Source organism: Ceratotherium simum, chromosome 11, assembly GCF_057802395.1.
Source record: "Ceratotherium simum simum isolate JZ-2026a chromosome 11, ASM5780239v1, whole genome shotgun sequence".
Classification (NCBI taxonomy): domain Eukaryota; kingdom Metazoa; phylum Chordata; class Mammalia; order Perissodactyla; family Rhinocerotidae; genus Ceratotherium; species Ceratotherium simum.
In genome coordinates, this window is record NC_141910.1 from 63,558,049 (window position 1) to 63,584,486 (window position 26,438).

General features: G+C 38.6%; 1 protein-coding gene across 2 annotated transcripts in view; it reads left to right on the plus strand.

Annotated features, from left to right (window-relative positions):
* The window catches only part of NBAS (NBAS subunit of NRZ tethering complex), a 331,461-nt gene that overhangs the window by 61,055 nt on the left and 243,968 nt on the right, over positions 1–26,438 (plus strand). For both annotated transcript variants that reach the window (XM_087437126.1, XM_087437127.1), the window contains exons 12-17: positions 9,169–9,297; positions 19,573–19,636; positions 20,524–20,717; positions 21,295–21,552; positions 22,320–22,445; positions 25,647–25,798. In XM_087437126.1, the coding sequence (XP_087293252.1) occupies positions 9,169–9,297; positions 19,573–19,636; positions 20,524–20,717; positions 21,295–21,552; positions 22,320–22,445; positions 25,647–25,798 (923 nt within the window). The remainder of the gene's footprint in view (positions 1–9,168; positions 9,298–19,572; positions 19,637–20,523; positions 20,718–21,294; positions 21,553–22,319; positions 22,446–25,646; positions 25,799–26,438) is intronic.

The window sequence follows — 26,438 nt, forward strand, 5'->3', positions numbered from 1 at the left end:
TCTCCTGTATCTTTTTCCCATTATCCTTAATACTATCTAAATAATAACTCTATCTTTAACAAATTTTAAAGGGTTCACTATTTTTTTTTCATGCTGTTGACTGTAATTAAACAGTAATGTGGAGTTTCAGCATTTATTTATTCTTTTAGTCAGTCAGCAAGCACTTATTTTGAGCCAGGCATGAGCTGAGAATAAAGAGATGAATAAAATGCAGTGTACTTCCTCAAGTTGCCCACAGTGTAGTGGGGGGACAGATATAGAAGCAGCTGTAAAATAGTACAATATTACACATTTTGTAACCTCTTCTATAATGTAATACAAAGTACCATTGAGGTGCAGAAGAGGGAGCATTTAGTTCTGGAGGTGACACTTGATTTGGAAGTAAGAGTTCCTCGGGCAGAAAGGAGAAGGCTGGGCATTGCCAGCTCAGGAGCAGCGTGTGCAAAGTCCTGGAGATGTAGAGAACACTGTGGGAAAAACGCCAGTTCTCTGGGTGTAGGATCCAGAGACTCTGTTTTTTGTGTTCTGTGTGTGTTGTATTTGGACCAATATAGTAGGATATCTAGAACAAGAATTATATGGGGATTGATATTCATAATTCTCCTTTGTACCATATCCTGTACATATTAGATACTGTGTTTATTAGTTGATTTGGTATATTAATAGGCAAATCTAACTCTATTCAATCAGTATAAAAAGACTATTTTCTTTTTACTCTTTCTTACCTCCTGGTGATTCCAGAATGTGTGCTGCCTTGACTCACTGCTATTGGTTATTCTCTTCTGTGGAACTCAGCTCTTTCTCATTCGCATCAGTATCCTCTGTGATTGAGCAGAAAGAGGGAGAAGCAAGCAACTAATTTCCTTGTATTTTGATGTTTGTGACACGTTGTACCAGAATCTTTAACTGTTTGGACTTTTAAAAAAGACTATGAAATTAGTATTCTAACATCAATGCCTTCCAGTAAATATCTGCATGTTATGTGTTTTATCTTTTGTACCCAATGCTTCCTAGCCCAGAAGTAATTATGGGGCATAGATTCTTTAGTGTCATAATTCTAGAGCTGAAAGGCCTTGCAGAGATTATCTAATAACCCCTTATTATTGTGAACACTTTCTAGCTTACACTTATTTTCATGTGATCTCACAGGAAGCTTGCATTACTGGCGTTATGGTGCCTGTTTTATTGATGAAGAAATTAAAGTCTCAAGAGAAATGGCTTACCAAACTCACTCACCTCGGCAGTGTCAGAGATGGGTTTGGTTTTGAGTTGGCTTGTGCTTTTTATCACTACCTCTTGTTGGCTCTTGTCTGTACCCTTAGTTGGACAGTTGAAGAAACACACGCCAGGATATATTGTACTTAAAAGTAGCCAGGTTATAAATTATTTATTATCTTAGAAAGAACGATCTCTTTTACTGCTCAAATTTGGCAGCAATTATATTTCTCTTTTAAAATGTGTATCTCTTAACTACTACTATTTTTTAAAAAGGGATCTGCTTTCCTCTATGGTAGCCAGATGGTTAATATTTAGGTCATTTTGTTCTCTTCACTTGTCAGACTAGGAAGAAGCAACACTGATTGGACAGTGTTAGAGGCAATATATATATAACACAGCCAAGGCAGTGATTATCACTTTGTGGGTACTCAGTAAATGATAGTGGTGGCTGCTGTTCTGTGAATTTCTTTATATCCATAATCACATAGCTAATAATTAGTAGTCTGTGGGTTCTTTTTGAATTGCGGTTTAGTATACCCAAAACTTGTATGATTCAAAATAACCAACTCCTGGTTGTCTGACATTTGATATTATCTTTCAAAGGGTATATTAATAATAAAAATTACGTATGTTCCTTTATAAAGGGTATTGGCTTGGAAAAATTTTTTTTCCAAAGGCTCCTTTTTTCCCTGCATACTTTTGCAGTGTTTTTTCCCCTCAGGTTGTTAACCATGTTTTTGAGGATGTCTTTCTCTTGATTTGAAAATGGATTTCTATTATTTATTTGTTCTGAGGGTCAGACTTCTAAACCACAGTGGGCTAGCATGTCTCCTGAGCTCCTTGAGGGTGGAGATGTGTGCTTGTTTTGCTCACTGCTGGCTCCCCAGAGTGTACAACAGTGCCTGGCGTGTAATATGTAGTATTGAATTTGTAATATTCAATACATAATTGTTGAATATTGAAAGAGCAGTGTTTACAAATTCATCTTTTACTGAGCTGATTTTTTTTTTTTTTCTTTAAGAATATGTAGTCATTCGGAACATTTTGAATGTATGCACTAGAGTTTGGTACTTTCATTTTAATATAGCTTGTACATTTGAAAGATATAATGAAATAGGAAATAACTCATTTTTAATTGTTCTATATAGATGATAGGCAGTTGAAGAAAGTGAGGTAATTTAAACTAATGGTACAAGGATTTGATATTTAACATTAAAAAAGTCTGTCTTTTAGAAAGGACAGTTGAAAAGTTTTATTGCAGTGTTTGGAGAGAAGGCACAATTCCTACTCTAAATATTGCTGCCAGTGGTAGAAGGCTTTAATTAGTGTTTTTAATTAACAAAAGATCAAATGGACATTTGAGCTAGTGCTTTAATATAAATGAGAAGTAGAGATGGAAATTAAAGTCATATTCACATTATTAATTTCAGTAGTAGTTGTTAGTTATCACATTGCTGTACAAAAGATTCAAGAAGTAAGAGGAAAGTATCTTTTGAAAAGTTTTAGGAAGAGATTTGAGACAAGAAGGTAAATATAATTGATAATGTGGTCAATTAAAAGGGCCCTGGAAAGGGGCCGGCCTGGTGGCACAGCAGTTAAGTGCACGCTCTCCACTTCGGCGTCCCCGGGTTCACAGGTTCGGATGCCTGGTGCACACCGAGGCACTGCTTGTCAAGCCATGCTGTGTCGGCATCCCATATAAAGTAGAGGAAGATGGGCACGGATGCTAGCCCAGGGCCAGTCTTCCTCGGCAAAAAGCGGAGGATTAGCATTGGATGTTAGCTCAGGGCTGATCATCCTCACAAAAAAAAAAAAAAAAAGGGGATAAATGAATTACTGGTAAAAGGAGGCAGTCTACTGTGCAGAAGCTCTTTGTCAGCCGTCTTCCTGTGCCCCATGCTGTCTACCCAGTGATACTAACTTACCAAGTAATTATTTAGCTAGACTACTTTTCAGTGTAGTTAAAACCTCATGGAGGGCCGGCCCTGTGGCTTGGTGGTTAAGTGCGCGCGCTGCGATGCTGGTGGCCCGGGTTCGGATCCCGGGTGCGCATCGAGGCACCACTTCTCCATTCATCCTGAGGCCGAGTCCCACATACAGCAACTAGAAGGATGTGCAGCTACGACATACAACTATCCACTGGGGCTTTGGGGGGAAAAAATAAAATAAATAAAATCTTTAAAAAAAAAAAATAAAATAAAACCTCATGGAAAAGAGTAGGCTGAAGCAGGTAGTGATATTCACCTTTCTCTTTCCCTCATCTTCATTGAGGTATAATTGTAAGATATTTAAAGTGTATGTGATGATTTGATATACATATACATTGTGAAAGGATTTTCCCCCATTGAGTTAACACGTTCGTCACCTCACATATTTACCTTCTTCTGTGTGTGAGAACGTTTAAGTCCTCCTCTCTTAGCAAATTTCAGTTATGCACTACAGTATTATCAACTACAGTTACCATATTATACATTAGATCCTCAGATCTTATTCATCTTATAACTGAAAGTTTATACTCTTAACTGCCCTCTCGCTATTTTCTTTGTTTCTATGACTTTGACTTTTTTTTTAAGATTCCACATGTGAGTGATATCATACAGTAGTTGTCTTTCTGTGTCTGGCTTATTTCATTTAGCATAATGCCCTCCAGGTTTATCCATGTTGTCGCAAATGACAGGATTTCTTTGTTTTTTAAGACTGAATAATATTTCACTGTGTGTGTGTGTGTGCGTGTGTGTGTGTGTGTATATCACATTTTCTTTATCCATTCATCTGTTGATAGACACTTAGATTGTTTCCATACTTTGGCTATTGTGAGTAATGCTACAACGAACATGGAAGCACATGTGTCTCTTCAGATAATGGTTTCATTTCCTTTGGATATGCCAGAAGAGGGATTGCTGGATCAGGTGGTAGTTCTATTTTTAATTTCTTCAGGAACCTCCATACTGTTTTCCATAGTGGCCGTACCAGTTTACATTCCCACCAATAGGATACAAGGGTTCCCTTTTTTCCACATCCTCGCCAGCATTTGTTCTCTATTTTCTTTTTGATAACAGCCATCCTAACAGGTGTGAGGTGATACCTCACCGTGGTTTTGATTTGCATTTCCCTGATGATTAGTGATGTTGAACGCCTTTTCATATACCTTTTAGCCATTTGTTTGTGTTTTTTCGAAAAATGTCTATTCAGGTCCTTTGCACATTTTTTAACTGAGTCATTTGTTTTATTACTGTTGAGTTATGAGTTCCTTGTATGTTTTGGATATTAATCCCTTATCAGATATGTGGTTTGTACATATTTTGTCACATTCCATAGGTTACCTTTTCATTTTGTTGGTGGATTTTTATTGCTGTGCAGAAGGTTTTTAGTTTGATCTAGTCCCACTTCATTATTTTTGCTTTTGCTTCCTTTGCTTTTGTTGTCAAATCCAAAAAGTCATTGCCAAGACCAATGTCAAGGAGCTTACCCTCTATGTTTTCTTACAAGAGTTTTATGGTTTCAGGTCTTATGTTCAAGTCTTTCATCCATTTAGAGTTGAGTGTTGTATATGGTCTAAGTTAGGGGTCCAGTTTCATTCTTTTGCGTGTAGCTATCAAGTTTTCTCAGCACCGTTTATTGAAGAAAGTATCCTTTCCCTGTTGTATGTTCTTGGCTCCTTTGTTGTAAATTGTTTGACCATATATGCATGGATTTATTTCTGGGCTCTCTATTCTGTTTCATTGATCTGTGTACCTGTTTTTATGCCAATACCATACAATTTTGATTACTATATCTTTGTAATATAGTTTGGAATCAGAAATGTGATGCCTCCAGCTTTGTTCTTCTTTGTCATGATTGCTTTGGCTACTTGGGGTCTTTTGTGGTACCATGCAAAATTTAGAATTTTTTTTCTATTTCTGTGAAAATTGGCATTAGAATTTTGATAGGGATTGCATTGAATCTGTAGATCACTTTGGGAAGAGTGGGCATCCTTGTCTTGTTCCTGCTTTTAAAGGGAAAGCTTTCTGCTCTTCACTGCCAAGTTATATATTCTTGACCGACATTCCAGCTGTTGTAATGGTGATTTTTTTTGTGTGTGTGTGAGGAAGATCAGCCCTGAGCTAACATCCATGCTAATCCTCCTCTTTTTGCTGAGGAAGACCGGCTCTGAGCTAACATCTATTGCCAATCCTCCTCCTTTTGTTTTTCCCCAAAGCCCCCGTAGATAGTTGTATGTTATAGCTGCACATCCTTCTAGTTGCTGTATTTGGGACGTGGCCTCAGCATGGCCGGAGGAGCGGTGTGTCAGTGTGCAGCCAGGATCCGAACCCGGGCCGCCAGTAGCGGAGCGCGCACTTAACCGCTAAGCCACGGGGCCGGCCCTGTAATGGTGATTAAAATAAAAATGAGGGGCCGGCCCGGTGGCCTAGCGGTTAAGTGCGCCCGCTCCGCTGCTGCGGCCTGAGGTTCACAGGTTTGGATCCCAGGCGTGCACTGACACACCACTTGTCAAGCCATGCTGTGGCGGCATCCCATATAAAGTAGAGAAAGATGGGCACGGATATTAGCCCAGGGCCAATCTTCCTCAGCAAAAAGAGAAGGATTGGCAACGGATGTTAGCTCAGGGCTAGTCTTCCTCACACACACAAAAATAAAATAAAATAAAAATGATATTTGTAGTTGAGGAATGTGAAAGAAATTCACAGATACATTTTAACCACAGTGAAAATTATAGCTGCACCTAAATTTTATTGCCTTTAGAACCACTGAATTCAAATGGAGAAGAGAACAAGATTATTAGTCGTTTATGCTGAGAAATCTTAATACAATATGAGGAATTATGATTTGAGTGTTTGAGGTTTACTTTTATTGTGATGTACAATTGATTGAAAAGCCATTTCCTCCCATTTCCAAAGCACATACTCTGGAATTCCTTCCCTTGCCAACCAGCAGGCATGCAGACTTCTAAATACTGCAGACTCTGTTCACAGAATTCAGCGTGGATTTTCTAACTGTGGCTTTAGGTCTTGTGTCACAGTTACTGTCAGGATAATAAATTATTCCCTATGCCAGAAACACCCTGCGTGCTATAGACACTCAAAAATGTTTCTACAAATAAAAAGCAGAGTTTTTATTTCAGAAGCAAAACACTGTGTTTCTAAAGTAACATAGGTGACTGGTCTATTATTGACAGGCTACAATTCAATTGCTACTAATAACTGCATCTTCTCACTATGCATATATATGGAAGTTAAGCAGATAACTTGAGACTTTAAAGAAATGCATACTTCATGTATATACATGTAATATCTGGGATTTGCTTTAAAATATTCCAGGGGAAGAAGTCCCTGAGGGCACTGTGGTGATTGGGGAAGAATAGACAAAACAAGCTTGAAATGTTGATATTTGTTTAGGCTTGTTGTTGGGTCCATGGGTATCCATTATACCATGATTTCTACTTTTGTGTGTGTGAGTGCAAATTTCTACAACAAAATGCTTAAAGAAAGGTGAGTTTGCAGTGTGGATATTGTAGTATCAAATGAAACTAATGGCATCAAGGACCTGCCACATTAAAAGCAAGTGCTAATGTTTCAGTTAATGTATTTTTTGCTTGTATCTAGAAAGAAAGAAAGGAAAGAGGGAGGGAGAGATTAAAACAAAAGAAAATTTATCATATTTGTTCATTATTTTCCTGGTCAAAATGCTGTTGTTAAATTATTCACATTTTTCAGTATACTGTTTTTTTGGTGTGGAAGATTGGCCCTGAGCACACATCTGTTGCCAGTCTAACTCTTTTTGCTGGGGAAGATTGGCCCTGAGCTAATATCTCTGCCCATCTTCATCTATTTTTTATGTGGGACGCCGCCACAGCATGGCTTGATGAGTGGTGTGTATGTCTGCGCCCGGGATCGGAACCTGTGAACCCCAGGCCACCGAAGCGGAGTGTGCGTACTTAACCACTATGCCACTGGGCTGGCCCCCAGTATACTTTTTTTGTTAAAGAGATTCCTAAACTTCTTACTTGCTTTCAGAGCACTTTTAGTGGAGTTCTTTAATGAAGTGTTTATAGTACCTGGAAGTTACCATACAGATCACACATGACTAATAATTTAGGTGACAAAAACCATGAACTATACTTCACCATAATTTCTACCGAGAAGCATGCCTGTGACTGCTAGAAAGGCGATGGCCCAGGTGAGAGCAGTAATCACAATGCAGTGGAAGTGACATGGGTTGGGATGGAAGACTCTGCATCTAGTTCAGGTTCTGCTGTCTACTCTTGAATGACTGGGCAAGTATCTTGACCCTTCAGGTCTTCAGTTTCTTTTTCTGTAAACTCTAATGGATGGGTGGAGAGTTCTTTTAGCTAATAAAAATCTATGCTTCTGAGGCCCACCTTATGCAAAACCATGGAACTTATTGACTTTAGAGTTGTAAAAGGAGGATGCTGGGTCCTTCACCTTCTGCTTCTTCCCCTATCTCCACCACAGAGGAAGGGATGTGATATACTTAACATTTTGTTTGAAATGCTTTTGCTTTTATTGTTTCTCTTCCCCAGGCATTTGCGTTTTAATCTTTCTTACATTTAATTCTGGCATTCTGGGATAGACGTCTTATATCCGGTTAAAGTGATCTTAGTCCTCAGTGAGGAGATTAGAAGATGCTTATCTTTTCATCTATCTGCTCATCCAACAGTGTTCCTCACTTCCTGAAATTTTTCTGTTTGTTTTTGATGGCTAATGTGCCTTATCATTTTAGACCCGAAGCCTTAAACTCTTATGTCTATAGGGGCCAGCTAGATAATATAGTGAATTGAGCCAGGTGTCAATTCTGTTTTTTTTTATTATAGTCATGTTGAGTTTTCAGTTCTGTAGCTGATATTTGGCCTTAAACTTGGGGCCATAATAGAACATGGTGGGGGCTTTGACTAACTGGAAAGCTTATGACTTTTCTGAGGGTGCATATGCTGCTTGGTCCCACATGATTGTTGCCATTTAGGAATGGTGGGCCCTGTGTCGCCAGATTTTCTAAATGTTCAGGAGAAATATGGTTGTGGCTGCCATTTTCGGATCTCTGTTTAATTCTTTATGGGTAAACTACCTTAGACATTGTCCTTAATAAATGCTTGAATGCGAAAAGTTAGATGTCCAGTTAGTTGTTCGATTCTTCTGATTCTGTTGGAGGTGGTATGCAGGTGACGCCTCTGCTTGTGTGGTTTCTCTCATTGTGGTATTCTCGTAGGAAAGGATCGAGGGATTATTTGGACAAGTAGGACTCGAAACACAAGACTTTCTCTGTGTACTCTGAGATTAGCTATGTAAAATCAGTATATTACAAAGTTTTTCTTCTCTGTGGCAACAATTAGATTCCTTAAATTGGATAATTTGCAAACAAATCTGGAAAATCTTAAACATTCCTAGTGTTCCTTAAGTTAAGGAATGCATTTTCCCCATTGCTTTCTGTTCCCATCACCACTGCACTCTGTTTTCTTCCATCTCTCTCTTTCTCTCTCTTCCTTTCCTTCTTTTCCACAGCCCTGAAGTTGTGGCCTATCTATGATGTATAGAATATTCCAAGCATTGTGTACATATAGAATCTTATAAAGATGTGGACCCAAAATTCAAGAAATTCACAATTTAGCCAACATCGACCCATAAAAGTTATTGAGCACTCATGGAAATTGATGTGTGATATAAAGGAATATTTTTATAATGCTCATATATTTGGGTTTTGGGTTATATGTAAATTATAACACTATAAAATAGATTTAAACAAATTCCTTAAGGATGAGTTCTCTTTCTATAGGCTGGAACACATTTATAGTGTTATGAAGCTGTTGGAACTCTTAATTATGAGAGATCGTTTATGACATGGCACCTCTAAAGAGTATTATTAAATTCTGGAAGTTATTTCTATTCAGGTACAAGTCCCTTGCTCTGACATTAATATAATATAATTATTGTATAGGATGGGATCTTTAAGATGAGCCTTTCTCCAGATGGGACCCTCCTTGCAGCCATTCACTTCTCGGGGAAACTGAGCATCTGGGCCATTCCATCTCTGAAACAGCAAGGGGAATGGAGTCAAGATGAGCAGGTATGTCTCTTGATTATGATTATTTTTAGAATGATTCTCTCTGAAAGGTGAGTAATGACAATACTAATTTCATTTTGTTGATATTTTACTGTAGTGCACAGCTATTTGTTCTTATCATTTCAAAGCTTTTTTATTTTTTTTTTAATTTATTTTTCCCCCAAAGCCCCAGTAGATAGTTGTATGTCATAGCTGCACATCCTTCTAGTTGCTATATGTGGGATGTGGCCTCAGCATGGCTGGAGAAGCAGTGCGTCGGTGCGCGCTTGGGACCGAACCCGGGCCGCCAGCAGCAGAGCATGCGCACTTAACTGCTAAGCCACGGGGCCGGCCCTCAAAGCTTTAAATTATAATATTATCAGTATAGTAGGGCAAATTAAGAATAGAGTAACACTGTGTACTAACTTTAATTTGTAGTGCAGTATACTCTGTATATTGAGTATAATCTGTCCATCAAACTCTGCATATTTTCCTTTTTCTCACTGCAGAAATACAGAATGGAGTTGTTAATTTTTCAGCAAAAGTCAGCTAATATAATCAATTCTTTGGAGGGTCACTATCCTAAAAGGGTTACAATTCTTTCCAAATTTTGCAGCGCTAGTCATATTGGGCTTGCTTAAGGTTTGAAGGGAGTTATCGTCTCTTCACTCAGAAGGTAGATAGTGAAGATATAGTGAAAGAACTGTTAATTCTTTTTAGTATCTTGAAATGACAGGTTTTAAGAATGAAATGGTTGGGGCTGGCCTGGTGGCACAAGCGGTTAAGGGCGTGTGCTCTGCTGCGGCGGCCCGGGGTTCGCCGGTTCGGATCCCAGGCGCACACTGAAGCACTGCTCATCAAGCCATGCTGTGGCGGTGTCCCATATAAAGTGGAGGAAGATGGGCGTGGATGTTAGCCCAGGGCCAGTCTTCCTCAGCAAAAAAAAAAGAGGAGGATTCACAGATGTTAGCTCAGGGCCGATCCTCCTCACAAAAAAAAAAAAAAGAATGAAATGATTTGGTTGTTTAGCAGCAGATAGAATCAACATCTATTATAACTGAAAATCATGATGAGCAAATAAGGTCTGCTCCTATAATGCGATGTATTGTGACACAGTGAAGATTTAAAGAAAAACCTTCTCAGTTAGATTCAGCTTATGTTATAAATCTATTACTCCTCTGATTTTGCATTTTGGCACTTTAAAGGTTAGTTTTCCTTCTCTCATTTCCCCCTTTCCCTTTTCCAGGAGGAGTATCTTGTCACTAGCTTTGTGGATAGTTTTGTAATTCTAAGATTGGAGCATATTCCCTGAATGATCTGAATGGATCAATGTCTTTCTTCAGAATTCTTTTTAGTTTCATTTCATCAATTAAATTGCACTATTTCAAGCACTCTTAATCAGCAAACAGCATTTTGTTTTTTTCACAATGGCAGAGGAAAAGAGAAAGTGGCTCCACATTTTCTTACTCTTCACGGACTTAAATTTGTTTTGGCTGTTCTTCAATTTTTTGTCTTATACACAAGGTTAGGAACATTTTTTTCCCTGTAGTTTCTACTCACCTTGAATTGAATTTGGTGTCCACACCTATACCACTCTCTCACTTCTGGATCTAGATTTGTTCTAAATAGGAGAGATACTCCTCAGTCTTCAACCTCAATAGCTAAATACAGGGACATTCTTTGTCTCTCCTCTGAAATGACAGCTAAATTGACTTCTGTCTTCACTCTAGAAGTGGAATGGATCAACTCTCAAAACCGTTAGTTTAACATATTTAGCTGGGCATGTCAGATAATTGATCCAAAAGGTTCCATGTAATTTTCATGGTTATCAATGTGTAGTGATAAAATATTCAGCTTTTGTCACTTGGAAAGATTCTAATGTTCTCTTATATGTGGGAAACTTTACATTTGGGCAATTTTTTTTTTTAATGGTGAAAACTTTTGAATATTAAAGGCTTTTTCCCTTCTGGCTTTCTGTTTTCTTAAATTATTTTCATTCACCTAATAGATGGGGGCCGGCCCTGTGGCATAGTGATTAAGTGCCCGTGCTCCGCTGCTGGCGGCCTGGGTTCGGATCTCGGGTGCGCACCCTTGCACCGCTTGTCAGGCCATGCTGTGGTGGCATCCCATATAAAGTGGAGGAAGATAGGCACAGATGTTAGCTCAGGGCCAGTCTTCCTCAGCAAAAAGAGGAGGATTGGCATGGATGTGAGCTCAGGGCTGATCTTCCTCACACACACACGCACAAAAATAAAATTATTTTCATTCACCTAACAGAAATATTGATTAGGTTCCGAGGCACACTTAATATTTCATCTTGTGAGTGTCCTACAATGTCATACATGTAGTGTAAAGGCTATTCAAGCAAAATCCATTAGTGTTCTCTTGTTTACTGAAATTCCAGACACCCTTTTTTTTTGCCTGCAAAGATAAATTGCATCTGGTGTAGTCTTTATTGATATAGGCTCAACTTTTTAACTGTTGGACACTTTTTGTTATTAGTTGCCAGTCAGTGTCATTATAATTCATTACTCTTTAGTTCACTGATGTTATTTATTAATTAGATTTTTATAGTGATTCTATTAAAAAAAAACTTAAAAATTGTTTTAAAATCTTGAAACTTGGGAATAAGTATAAATATCTCAGTAGTTTGGAATAGGCCATCAGAAAAGTAATGGGACAGGAAAGGAAGGAAATTTGGAAATGGCAACAGAGGTGCATGGTGGGAAGAGATGAGTTCAGGCCAGAAGTTGGTCTCTAGCGTCGTCCTAGTGAGTCTTTTGAACAGAAATACCCTGAGAGTTTAGAAGGGCAGGTTGTCAGGAATTGCTGTAGCCTGATTTTTCTGTGGTACACCAAAGAGCTTCCACGTCACCTCCTGTGGCTCTAATCCAGTGCCCCGTAAACAGTCTGCAGATAGACCATGTGGTAGTGTAGCTTGATTCTCAAGCTAGTTGTATCTTTTATTACAAATTTAGAAATTTTTAGGGTTATATTTCAGTTCCTTCTGATTTAGTTGGTATAAGTTATTTACCTTGAATGCTCGAGCAACCTGGAAAAAATAGGTTTTTGGGTTCACAAAACTGAAAGCCGTGCACCTGATTGCCATCACCAAGGACATTTTGCAGTAGTGGAATCCTTTGCTGAGAGAAGAGTGGCTTAGCCGTAGTTACTGAACCTAATCCTGCTTTCACTGCCGTTCCCACTACTGCTCAGCACACTGCCTCGTTCCCGAGTTCATCTCATCACCGGCCAGTGGCTGCCAACCCCTGCATTTTCTTGGTGCTGCATAGCACGTGGAAAGACACTAGCTGAGTAGAACAGACTATGCCTTCGGAGACTCCTGCCAGATTTAGCCTCAAAAGAAATTTTTGTCCAAAGTTGAGAACACAGAGGGCATTTAATTTTATCCATTCTTTCTTTAAAATTCTAACGTTCTGGCCAAAGTGCAAACTCCTTTGTTTACCTGCTATCTTTGATTATTATGGCCCTTTACACTTGCTTCTTGAACCTTCCTCCCCCTGCTCTCTACTTTTGTCTAATCATTTCTACTATACTTTCTGAAACTTCATTCCATCATAAACAAATTTCTATGAGACTTCAACATTTTTACAGAACACTCTGGTTTCTTTCAATACCCCTATTTCAGGCTTATATAGCTCGATAGGATCAAGGTGCATGTATACAATATTCTTGTAGCATGTACAAAATTTACTTTAATAATAATGTAATTTTTTTTTTTGTGAGGTAGATCAGCCCTGTGCTAATAACATCTGCGAATCCTCCTCTTTTTTTTTTTTTGCTGAGAAAGACTGGCACTGGGCTAACATCCATGCCCATCTTCCTCCACTTTATATGGGATGCTGCCACAGCATGGCTTGCCAAGCGGTGCGTCGGTGCGCGCCCGGGATCCAAACCAGTGAACCCTGGGCCACTGCAGTGGAGCGCGCGTGCGCACTTAACCGCTTGCACCACCGGGCCGGCCCCTAATAATAATGTTATTTATTAAGCACTTATTTTGTTCCAGGGTTATTCAGCAAGTAAGCATAAGATTTGATTTCATATCTCTCCAACTCTGATTTCCATGCTCTTTCTATGACTGTGTAGGAAAATAAATACATTTTAAAAAAGGCAGGAAAAAACTGTATTTATTTGATGCCCTTTAAAAGAACAGAGACAAATCCTTTTTCTCAGTGACTGTAACACAGGTTTCTTTAGCCCTCTCAGATGTGTTGAACTCTTGAGCTAGTTAGTGTGTACCAGGTACTGGAATAAATAGTTGAGGTAGCCTCTCACTGGTAAATCCTTAATTTTATAGTAGATATTTACAGTACTTATGATATGGTGGGAAATGAGGTGAGGGTGGTAACTCTTTGTCCAATAAAAGGAGTCTGAACAGCTATAATTTGAGTCTTTCACCTGTTCACTGGGGATTAATCACATTGGATTGGGTATTTTAGATTTGAACTTCAATATATGAAGGGAGTCATTAAAATCTAGTGTACTAGAGTAAGTGCTATAAAGCTTGTATGTAACAGTACTATAAAGAATGGGTCGTTACTATATTCATAACAATAATCATAAGATAAATTTCAACTATTTATTGAATCTCTACCAAGTGCTAGAGTAGAAAATGCAATAAGTCACAGTTCTTGTCCTTCGTCTTACCAGGGAAATTATAAACAAATCAGTAAAATAACATGTTAGTATTGTGAGAAGATAAGCTCTGAGGAAAGGCACATAAATTCAATTGGTAGTGTTGACAAGAAGGATTGTGGGGAATAAATAGCATTTGTATAGTGAGGCTTGGCTATCCACAAAGAAATTTTAATCTATTTCATTTGCTTCACAGCAACCCTGTTAAGTAAAAAATGTTTTGTACTCATTTTAATAGATGGGAATAGTGCTAAAAGATGTTAACTTAGATCACTAAATGCTAGAATCAAGATACCATTTGACTCAGGTCCTCTGACTTCATTGGTTAAGCTCTTTTCCGAGTATTTTCTTACAGTGCTTACATTTAGAAATACTGCTTTTTATCTGAGTGAATCAGGTACTAGCTATGGTATTAATGGAAAACAGGGAGAGATAGGCCATGCAGCTTATATGAATGACAGCTCCTGGAGTTGTGCAGGTCACTATGTAGAGACACTGGAAATGGGAAAATATTAATAGGTGAGAGGTGTATTGTCATTTACCAAATATATTGGTGGTGTTTTGTATACTTATCACAGGCTGAAAAACACTTGAACAGCTGCCTTTTTCTCATTCGTTTAGCAATAGCCAAGTGACCTTAGGTCAGCCAGGTAGGAGGGCTTTGCCTCTCTTTATGGCTGCTTTAGGAAATGAATGAGATAAGCCAATTTGTTTAAAATAGATTATATGGTAATATATAGTATATGGTCAGCTTATAATTTTAGTTTAAATATTGCCTGAGGGGCCGGCCCCGTGGCGTAGCGGTTGAGTGCGCGCACTCCCCTGCTGGCGGCCTGGGTTCAGATCCTGGGTGCGCACCGACGCACCGCTTGTCCGGCCATGCTGAGGTGGCGTCCTATATAAAGTGGAGGAAGATGGGCATGGATGTTAGCCCAGGGCCAGACTTCCTCAGCAAAAAAAAAAAAAAGAGGAGGGTTGGTATGGATGTTAGCTCACGGCTGAGCTTCTCAAAATAAATAAATAAGTAAGTAAGTAAGTAGGTAAGTAGGTAAGGAGGTATTGCCTGAGAAGAAACTAGTGTTACCGTTGCCTTATACAGACTTAAACCCTTTTACCAAATTGTGAATTCAGCTCATCTGGGGCTTTCTTAATGTAATTTGCTACTTTATTAGTTTTCATAATATGCTTTGTGTGATTGAGTATTTTCTCTGTAAAATCTAATGATTAAAGACAGTTGTGGAAGTGCCTATTCTGATTTACTTCTATCCAGTTTTGAGTTGATTAAATACTTTGGCTTTCATTGTCAATATGAAAATCCATCTGGCTAGAAATCTGTGAGTGTTAAATTTTGTTCATGTCTGGAATTTAGTAATATTGCTAAAGTGATTTTCATTTCACACATTTCCCATATGTTATGTTTATGTATTTACATCTTATTTTTGGCCTTAATTTTTCTCTGAACAAGTTTTATTACTTGCCTATTTGTACTTCCTTAGTTGTAGTAGACACAAAACTTATCTTTTCCATTTTAATTTTATTTTCTCTTTGACATGTAGTAGGTACTGGAGTAATTTTGTTAGGTGGATGAATCAGTGAAGGATAAGTGAGAAGATTACAGTTCATGTGATTAATCTTGATATAATCCACAGCTGTTTCCACAACTTCACTGGACTGTGAGCTCCTTGAGAACAGGCACTAAATATACCTTTCTTCCGTGGGTTCTAACACAGGGCTTGGCATATGAAATACTAGTAAATGTTTGTGGAATAAATATTACATTTGAAATATTGCTTTTATGCTGTAGGAGGCAGGGCCTTCATTAGATTTAGCTTCTAGCTGTAAAGAAAAAAATTAACGAAGTCCTTAAATCTAAAGAAAATGTTGGTTTAGCCATAATAGCCTTTCTGTACAAAATCTATAACTGTATTCTTAGGACATCCTCCTCTAGGCTACCATGACACTATAAAGTGAGGGCACCTTAGGCTGTTTTCAGACATGTGGTAGCATGTCAGACAAAGAGGAGTGACATGGAGGTTGCTACTCGGAATATATCAACATGGTGCCAGGAGCGAGGACCCCCAGTATGCTCTCATGGGGGTCATGGGAGCTTGGTGATCTTGCCCTCAAAGCATCAGCCTACAGGGTGTGTATCACATGTTGTAAAGCATGGCCAGATTAGGTTCACCTAACAGATAGGAGCCTTGGAGTTGAAGGTTAGTAAGTTTGGGCCAGTGTGAATAGTATGAGGGGAGCAGTGGGAATGTCAGCTTCGAAAGCCATGAGGGACAAGCTGTCAGGTTGCTGGTCTGGCACGCCACCTCTGCCTGAAGCAGAGTTACGTTTGGAATTTTGTTTGGGCTTCTTTCTTAAATATAGTGTACAGATAATTTCATCAGACTCCCACATTGTGAGGTTAAACATTTAGTTCAGATATCTAGAATGAAATCTGCTATGTACTGTTACGGCAAAAAGGCAGATAGTTAAATATATACCCCAAAGAATTTAAAACAGGTACTCAAACAAATACACTTATGTACATCTTTATAGCAGCACTGTTCACAACAGCCACAAGGTGGAAACAACCTAAATGCCCATTAATAGAAGGATGGATAAAGAAATTATGGTATATATCTACAGTAGAATATTATGCAGCCACAAAAAGGAATGAAGTACTGATACTTGCTGTAGCTTGGACGGACCTTGAGAACATTATTGTAAGTGAAAGAAGCCAGACACAAAAAGTCACATATGGTATGAATCCATTTATATGAAATATCCGGAATAGGTAAATTCCTAGAGACAGAAAGCAGATTCCTGGTGGCTGGGGCTGGGGGGATGGGAGAATGGGAAGTAACTGCTTAATGGGTAAGCAGTTTTACTTTAGAATGATGGAAATGTTTGGAACTAGATAGAGGTGACACAACATTGTAAATGTGCTAAATGCCACTGAATTGTTCATTTTATTTTTATTTTTTTATTTTTTATTTATTTATTTTTCCCCCAAAGCCCCAGGAGATAGTTGTGTGTCATAGTTACACATCCTTCTAGTTGCTGTATGTGGGACGCGGCCTCAGCATGGCCGGAGAAGCGGTGCGTTGGTGCGCGCCCGGGATCCCAACTCGGGCCGCCAGTAGTGGAGCACGTGCACTTAACCGCTAAGCCACACGGCCGGCCCATGAATTGTTCATTTTAAAATGGTTAATTTTATGTTATGTGAATTTATCTCAATAAAAAAAATGACATCATTAACTCCTTCTTCCCATAAAAATGCCCAAACAAAAATGCAGATAATTAGAATCTGACATTCTGTACTTTGGTTAAATTGACCTACTTTTTTTTTCCTATATAAACTTAGTATTTTCCGTCTGTGTACTTTTGTTCATGTTGTGTTCTCTGATTGGAATGTCTCCTCCACCCATTTTCCATATCCTTTCCTTATCCAGTATAACACCATCAGGCTTTCTGTGTACCTCTTGAGCTGCATTCATGTTTCTCAGGCCCATATCCATAATGATCTCTTCATTCTTTGGAGACCCCAAGCGCTTGTATCTATACCTCTTTTGGGGCAGTTATCAAATTAGACCTTGGGTTATACTCATTTATATCCATTTCTTAGCCCTTGACCTGCTTGAGTAAGGGGCCTGTAATGTCTGATTTTTTTCTTCTCTCTCTCACAATATAAGTGCACAGTATTCGTTGACTAAATAGCAGAGGAAACCACACTTTTGAGAAGGTGTAGGAAGGCTAGGACTGTGTCTGCTAATTGTCCTCTTAATGCTCAGTGATTTAAACAATTGATTAATTCATTCACTCATTTAGCATTTAGCTGCTATGACATATGGGCACTGTGATGGATCTGAGAATACAAGGTTGCCTATGATAGAGTTCTGGATGCAGAAGAACAAATCTTCACCTTGTGTTTAAAATTGAATTTGCAAGAGACACCCATTATTTAAGCAATCTGGGTGGAGCAGTCTAGTCCCAAAGTGTCTGGAGGCTGCCTCTAGTAGACTGTTACTGTTTGTTCATGGTGCTCTTTCTCATCATTAACTTTGGTGAAGACAAGCACACTTTGACTTCTCAAAGTACTTTTGCCAATGAGGTGATTTCTGTTAAAATTTTTTCTCAGGATTTTTTGTTATATTTCATTGTCATCTATATATCCTTAAATTTACCCAAGGCTGAATCAGAATTATGGTGGTGGTTGTTTGCCGGGCTTAAGGTTTTAAAGTGTTATTCCGTACTCCCCTTGTGTTCTCCAGAATGTAAGTAGGGAGACACACCTGTCATCACATAAATACATAGTGTGTGCACATGGTGCTGTCGGAGCAGGTGCAGCTGGTGATTGAGAGGCATCGACAACTTCTCAAATTCCTGATAAATGATCAAATAAGATTCCAGTTTAGTTGATTATTTTAAATAATATGTACCTTATTGTATTCTTTTTTTTTTTTTTTAAAGATTTTATTTATTCAGTTTTTTCCCCCCAAAGCCCCAGTAGATAGTTTTACGTCATAGGTTCACATCCTTCTAGTTGCTGTACGTGGGACTCGGCCTCGCGTTGGACGGAGAAGTGGTGCCTCGGGGCGCTCCCGGGATCCGAACCCGGGCCGCCAGCATCAGAGCGCGCGCACTTAACCGCTAAGCCACGGGGCCGGCCCCTTATTGTATTCTAATTCTTTGAAACGTAATCATCTTTTTTATGATTATGTAAACTAGGACAATCCGTGTCTTCCCTTAGTGTATAAATAGCCTTTTTTGGTAATTTTTTTTTTGGATAAAGTTTAAAGAATTCTATCTTCTGTTCTCAGAGAGTACTCTGAGTGATTTACAGTAGTGAAGAGTAGAAAGTTCTTTCAGACTGTGGAAATGCCAATTTTAATAGTGTTAGCCACTGATAAATTGGTAATAAAACATGTATGTTTATTGTGTTACATTAGATGAAAAAAGGCGCATTTTGACTTAAGTATAGCATCACTTTTTTTAGGCTTAAGTTTTTAGATAAATATTCAGGTGATTTTTTGGTTGTCTTTTCTATACTGTCCTAATTCTGAAGATTAAGTAATTAACAGTGAGCCAAGAGGGTGTCTGGTAGGGGCTTAATCTCAATTGTTTTTTAAAGATGTTTGAGAGATATTGATATATCTTTATGTTCTCAAGGGTGGGTGTGACATTATGTTCCATGAGATTAGAATATGAATGGATTCAATTTGAGGATTACATGGTTATATTTTTTTACTTAGTAAATTTTTAGTCATAGAAAGTTAGAACTGGAGATAACGTGGAGGTAGCAGAGTCCAATCTCAGAGCTACGGAAACCAAAGCCTGGAGGTGTGGAATTAATTGTTGGTGTATCTTGCTTTCATTTGTATTAATCATGTACTTGCTGTCTTGTTCTTATACACAGTTTTTTCTTCATTAAATTGAGTCACAGTACTTGCATGTGCACATTTTAAGTATAAGAACAATTGCTTTTCAAGATTATGGACAGGAGTAGATTTCAACTAGGTATAACTAAGAGATCAAAGGAAATCATCATCTCTATATTTTGTTACTTAAAAAAATCCATAGTTCTTGATGATGTTCTCGTGATTTTCTTACATTGTTGACTCAAGAAGTCATGTGTGTATTTTTTATATTTAGCCAGGCTATGATGACCTTAATCCTGATTGGAGACTCTCTACGGAGAAGAGAAAAAAAATCAAAGGTGAGTTGTATGAAATATGATAATTAAAACCTTAAGAGACTCCCACTGTATAATAAAGATGCTCTTTAGCTGATATAATATATGTAAGAGAGGAAAAAAGCTTTTCCTTTCTACCCTCCAAGGTTGTCTGGCGGGGCCCTGTAAAATTAGATTGACAAAAGTCAGATTGACAAGAGAGAAACAAACACAAGTTTATTAGCATGCACATTGAGCTCACACATGGGAGGACCCAGAGATGAGTAACTCTGAGGGTTTGTTGGAAATTGGGCTTATGTAGCATCTTAGCAAACGAACAATAAATTATTAGAGAAGTGACAAGACAAAGGAAAAGAACTTTGAGTTTCTCAAATTCCTTCAGCTTAAAATATTTCTTATGTTGAAGTGGCATATTTTGGGGTGGTGTATCCTGATCCGCTTCACAAGTTTAAGAGGAAATTGGCATTGACAACTTTGTATATCTGACCTATATTTTTAGAAAGATTATAATCATCTCATATTATTTGTCTGGAAAGTATATGAACATTTTCCAAAACTTTTTATAACCTTCTTAATCTGTACACTTTGTACACGCCTACTTTTCAACTTATTGTGTTGAAAATGGTGACATATCTGTATATTCTTTGTTTGTGAGAGGAAAGACCTTAATATATTTCTCTCTGCATCCCTAGAATTTTAGACTTTGACTGGTGGATTGTTGGCACTCAGATGTTTATTAAGTAAATTACCATTTTGTAAAAATTTAAGTGATGACTTACATTTTATTTTTTCTTATTATTTAACATACCTTTAGGACCCAAATAATGGTTTTTAAATTGATTATTGGACTAAACGTGTTGTATTTAAACCAGATTGACCTATGCATTTGATTGGTTTACTTTCCCCGTTAGATAAAGAGGCCTTTTACCCGCTGATAGATGTCAATTGGTGGGCAGGCACTGCAGTGACTTTGGCTCGCTGCTCTGGTGCTTTGACTGTTTCATCAGTGAAAACTTTGAAGAATTTACTGGGAAAATCTTGTGAATGGTTTGAACCGTCACCTCAAGTCACTGCTACCCATGATGGGGGATTTTTAAGTTTGGAGGTAATGTTTTCTCTTTTAAAGCAGCCAGTGTGTTTGAAAGTAAATGTGTATTTCACCTGTTAATCCTGGAGTGAAAGTTACCTTTAACAGTCAGGCTTTCAGACTCAGAACTTTGTGAAGCTATTAGATGTTTTTAAAAAGGGGAGGGTGGGAGAGCTCTTCTCAGTAAAGCGAATAAATACCTTCATGCTCATTTTCTAAGTAGGTAAAAAAAATCGTCTTATTTTTCCATAGCAGGTATAAAAATATCAAAAGTGAAGAAATTAATACTCTCAACTCTTTTATATCCCTAAAATAATTACCAGCCATATATTTTCGAGACCATGTGAATGACCTATTATTAAAATAGACTTTAGTTTTGGAGATTTGGAGCAAATAACATAGTGGCATATTTCTGGAGCAGTTGATGTATATAATGTTTGTTGTTGGGTTCCTTTGAATTCCATTCTTAGTCCTAATCACATGGCCGATGTAATGAATCAAACTAGAGAAGAATTAAACAATATTTTTCTCATTAACTTTAAAATCTTGCCTGTAGTTCCTCACTGTTAATTTCACATCTCCTTTTTCAATTTAGTGTGAGATTAAACTTGCCCCCAAACGATCTCGTCTGGAGACTAGGGGTGGAGAAGAAGATGAAGGGGAAGAGGATTCGGACTCTGATCAGGAAGTATCTGCCAAAGCTCGCTACTTTGGTTACATAAAACAGGGCCTGTACTTAGTGACTGAGATGGAGCGGTTTGCACCACTCCGGAAACGCCCACGAACCATCACCAAAAACTACCGCCTTGTGAGTTTGCGCTCCACAACTCCAGAGGAGCTTTATCAGAGGAAGGTGAGGGAGTATCATAGTACTATCAAAGTTCATAGGCCTCCAGATTTTATTTTATTTTATTGAGAAAAAACTATTTTTTTTGATAAGGGAAGAAATTTAAAGAGGGATTATATCATTGACATGTTAGCAATATCAGTATTATAAAGCTTTTGAAAATAATACTGATCTTTGTGCTTGAATAGTCAAAACAAAAACAGTGGATAAAAGATGAATTCACCTAGACTGATTGTCCACTTTGTGGCTTAGCCTGGGTTTTTGTGGCTTAGCCTGGGTTTTTGCTACCCTTCATGTGGCCATCGGCTCTCGCCTTATCTGTGTTTAAGTACAGCTGTCTACTCAGTTTACGGATGGTGAGGGAAGAAATGCAGACTTGCTTTCTCATCAGGGGTTTGCTTGGGAAGCAGGTGTGATCTGCACTGTGTGTTCTAGTTACTTGTGCTGTTTCTGCAGGGTCATGGGTGGAGCCCTGGACTAGGAGTCAGGCTGTCACACTGCTCGTCCTGATTTTGCCATTATTTTACGCTTTAAATGTGGGCAATTTCACCTTTTGTCCTTCATACTTCTGTTAAAGTGCTAAAAGAAATTCCTGCTCTATCTATCCCTCAAAATGTTGTGAGCTTCTGGGTACTATAGTGCACATGAGAGCAGTTAGGAATTCATGACATGCTTTACAGGTTAAGGGATTATCATCACTCATCATGTCATCCCAGTGACACCGTGGACAATTCAGTAATGTGACATTCCTGTTTCCGTTTCCTTGTCCAAAGATTGAAAGTGAAGAGTACGAGGAAGCCTTGTCTCTGGCTCAGACCTATGGCCTGGATACTGATCTCGTGTATCAGAGGCAGTGGAGGAAGTCAGTGGTCAACATTGCTTCAATTCAGAATTACTTGGTATGTTTAAATATTTTTGTAATGTGGTAAAATTCAAATTTATGAAATGTCTTTTGGTTATAGGGCTTCACATTAGAGTACTTTACATTGCTGACTTTTCTGTAGCTGATGAAGTGTTTTACTCAACCTGGAAAAATTATCTTGTTATCAGGTTCTGTTGGCCCTGCAGCTGGACTTTGGGGCTAAAGATGTGTGAACAAATATTCACGGATAAACCAGTCAACTACCTGTTCTTCACCTAACCCTCTCTCTTATTCTACCTCACTTACCTCTCTTGAGCTACATCAATCAGGGTCCCATCAGGAGCTAGAAACCACACAGTAATTTGAACAGAGACAGTTTTAATATAGAGAATTATTTTCTAGTAATGAGAGATTAACTATAGAGGGATAGAGAGAACTCTAAGGGATACCCTAGGGCTGAAGGGACATACCCACGGAGGGAACAAACTTGGAAGGGAGGCCTCTTCCCTTGGGCTTGGATTCAGACTTCATTGGACAAAGAGTGGTTGCAGCCAATTGTATGGAGAGTTTTCTGGGTTGCCTCAGGCCAGGGATGGTCCATAGTTGCCAAAATTGACAGGCAGGGAAAGGTAATGGCAAGCTGCATGCCTGTTGCTAGGGTGCCAGTGAGCCGAGGTTGCGGGTCAGAAGACCCCAGGGACCGGTAAGCAGCAAACCCCCCACCAGCATGTATGCAGCTCAAGGCTGGTACATGAGGAACCATGGCCAGGACTGAAAAGAAAAAAACTCCCAGTGGAGTGCTGGCAGGCCTAGGCTAGGAAGCTTTCCCCTCAGGTGTCTAGGAGATTCATTGGGAAGGAATCTGCCCACGGAAGTGCAACTGAAGCTCAGTAGGAAGTCGTCCTGGGTGGGAGGAAGCGGGGAAGTAAACGCCGCTGGATGTCTCCTACATGCATTGCTGGTTGCCAAGCCATAGGAGCAAGAAGAAAAGAACCGGAGCCCATGAGGAATAGAACCCAGAGCCTCTTCCTCTGCAGTGGCCCTCCAGCAACCTCTATTGTCAAAGCTTAGTAAAAGCTATCTACCCCATAGCCGGCTCTGAAGAGTACTTTTGAAGCTGAGAGGCAATAAATGGATAACTGACATATCAAGCTTGCCAGATACCCCTTTTTTGCTTAAATCTTACAATTGGATCCCTTCTGCTACCTGCCACAGTTAAAGTTGCTATGGATCCTGTTTATTTGGATCCTTGGCACCTCTGTGAGGAAGTAGTTGGCCTCATGGCATGCTTTTAAAGGTTGTGACTTCTCATCTGTCATTTAAAAAGGAAAATACCTTTGCATTTAGGAAGATTCTAAGAAATGTTGGGAAAATTTCATGATAATTATTTTCCCTAAAATTTTATGTACATGAGTAATTAAAAATAAAAGTCTAATCTGAAAAAATTGTATGTTAGAAGTTGATCCTTCAATCAAGCAGGAAGAAGAACTGTTAATGCAAGTAAGATATCAGAGATGAGACAGTGTGAGAGAGAATGAAAAAGAGGAAGAGGAGAAAGCTACTTGTATTTTCTTTAGAATAGCAGAACACCAAACCTGTGTTATCTTTCTTTCTTCTTTTGTGACTCAGGACAGTGAGCTCATGGGTTCGTGGGTACCCATCTAGTGGCTTTTTCTGGAACATAATAAAGGACAATTTTGGTCCCTGAAGGAGCTGACAGGTGTTAGGAGAGACAAAGCAAATACGTTTTTTATAGGGGGAAGTACTTAATTCAGCTAAATAAATAGGTAGGAGTGAAAGCACTGTGCTAGGGGCAGTGAAGTGCACAGGAGTGGCACAGACGTGGCCTTGCTTTAGGGACTTATAATCTTACTGAGAAGACAAGCTTTGGGCCTGACGTATCCATAACCATACAAGAAGATTTCAGATAAAGGCTGGGGGAACCCAGTGAAGGTGGCAGTCATTATAGACTCTGGTTGTGGAAGACTTCCTATAGTGAAGATGTTTTGAGCAGGGATTTGGAAGGATTCAAAGTAGGCCTTCTAGAGTTAGAAGAGAAGAAGACATTCTTAATGGGACAAATGGTATCAGCAAATTAAAAGAAAACGAGCATGACTCATGAAGCCAGTGACTAAATCTGTCTTATTTGTTGCTGTATCTTTATGTTTAGTTCAGTGCCTGGTACACAGTAGGTGCCCGGTCAGTATTTCTTGGATGAATAAATGAGCTCTGTAAGTAAACTAGTCTGCTGGATCTGATATTTGATGATAGTGAGCATTGGGAAATATGATTAGAAAGATATATTGATTTGGGTTCTGGAGGATGTTGAAAGCTTGTGATGACTTAGGCTTTTTATCTTTAGGGTAATGGGGGACTGTTGTAGAGTTCTGACTGTGGAGGTGCAGAGGAAGATGATCTAGAAGATGAACTGGAGTAGAAGGAGAGTAGTGGTGGGAAACCTTGCTAAGGGCAAGGGACTCCTGCAGTGTTAAGTGTTGATGATTTAGACTGGTATGGAGGCCTTAGATACGGGAGAGGGGAAATAAGAGACATTTGAAGAAAGAATTGGTATATTGGAATATGTAAGGGAATATAGGATATGAATCCAATTTTACTTTAAATTTGTAACTATAATGACTCTTTCTAGGAAGAAGGCAAGTCAGGGATTTTGAATGGAGTCAGAGGAAGCAGTTGGGAGGGAGGAATAGGCCTTTGGTCTTTGCAAAGAACAGCATAGGATGACTTCTTATGATTAAATTATCATCCGCCCTTTTGATACATCTCATGGTCAAGTAAATGCACAACCTTGATGTGCCATGCCTCATTAGTTTTGTTTCAATATCAAGCATGCTTGTTACAATAGGATAAATCTTATCCTGCCTTTCTGCTTTATTTTCTACTCTATTATACAGCCCAAATGCAAACTACAGAACAACTATAAAAGTTTGGAAAGATCTTTTTATACTTCCAAAAAAGAGTACTGAGCTTTGCGTTCCACTGTGGCTCATTAGAAGCAGCAGCAAAGCAGTTGGAATCACATTCCCTATGTCCAGTTCTAATCACCATTAAGGAATTGGCTTTTTTCTGTTGTGCTTCTCTAGGAGCTAGCTGTGGGCAGGTTCTTAGGTAGCTATACTCCCTCAGATATAGCTTCATAATTCTAGAAGGCAGTTGTCAGGTGCTTTCAGATGTCATGGGTTCTTTAATGCCTCTGTTTTTTTATTTTCTTTATATCCAGAGTAAAATAAAGAAACGATCCTGGGTTCTTCATGAGTGTTTGGAAAGAGTTCCTGAAAATGTGGATGCTGCAAAAGAACTGCTTCAATATGGATTAAAAGGCACAGACCTGGAGGCTCTTTTAGCAATAGGGAAAGGAGCAGATGACGGCAGGTTGGTTACAGAAAGATTTGGATTCAAAAGTAAAGGTGGCTTTGTGAAAACTTTTAAACTGAGACATTGGAAAGGGTAAACTTCTCTTTATTTAGGTTATTCTGTAATGAAGCAGTTGCCTTTGATTGATGCTTTCTTATCTGAGGTCACAGCTTTCTTTAAGTTAAATATGTTTGCATATGATAGCTTGATGCTAAGGAAAGAGCAAATTGTACGAATCTTTACTGGATGCTGGCCATTTCTAAGCTGTGTGCTTAAGGCTCATACCTGGGTGTGCTTACTAGTCAAATGAGCACCTTAGACAGGTCTGAGCTTCATTCACTTTATTTATCTGTAGCATTATGCCCGTCACAGAATTACTTTGAGTGATTAAATTATTTATCTTGTGAAAGTACCTCATAAACTTTTAAGCACCATACAAATGTCAGTTAATAATAATAATAAAGTTAATTGACAAGAGCCATTGCTCATCAGATTTTTGGAACATTTTTTGAGGTATAAATGTGATAGTATATCTGATAAATAAATAATGTAAATGAAACTGACATTGATTACCATTTTAAGACCTTAAATAGAAGTGATTCAAATTGTAAACTCTAGGCAACATTTTCTCATAGCCTGTTTCACACTGGGTGAATAT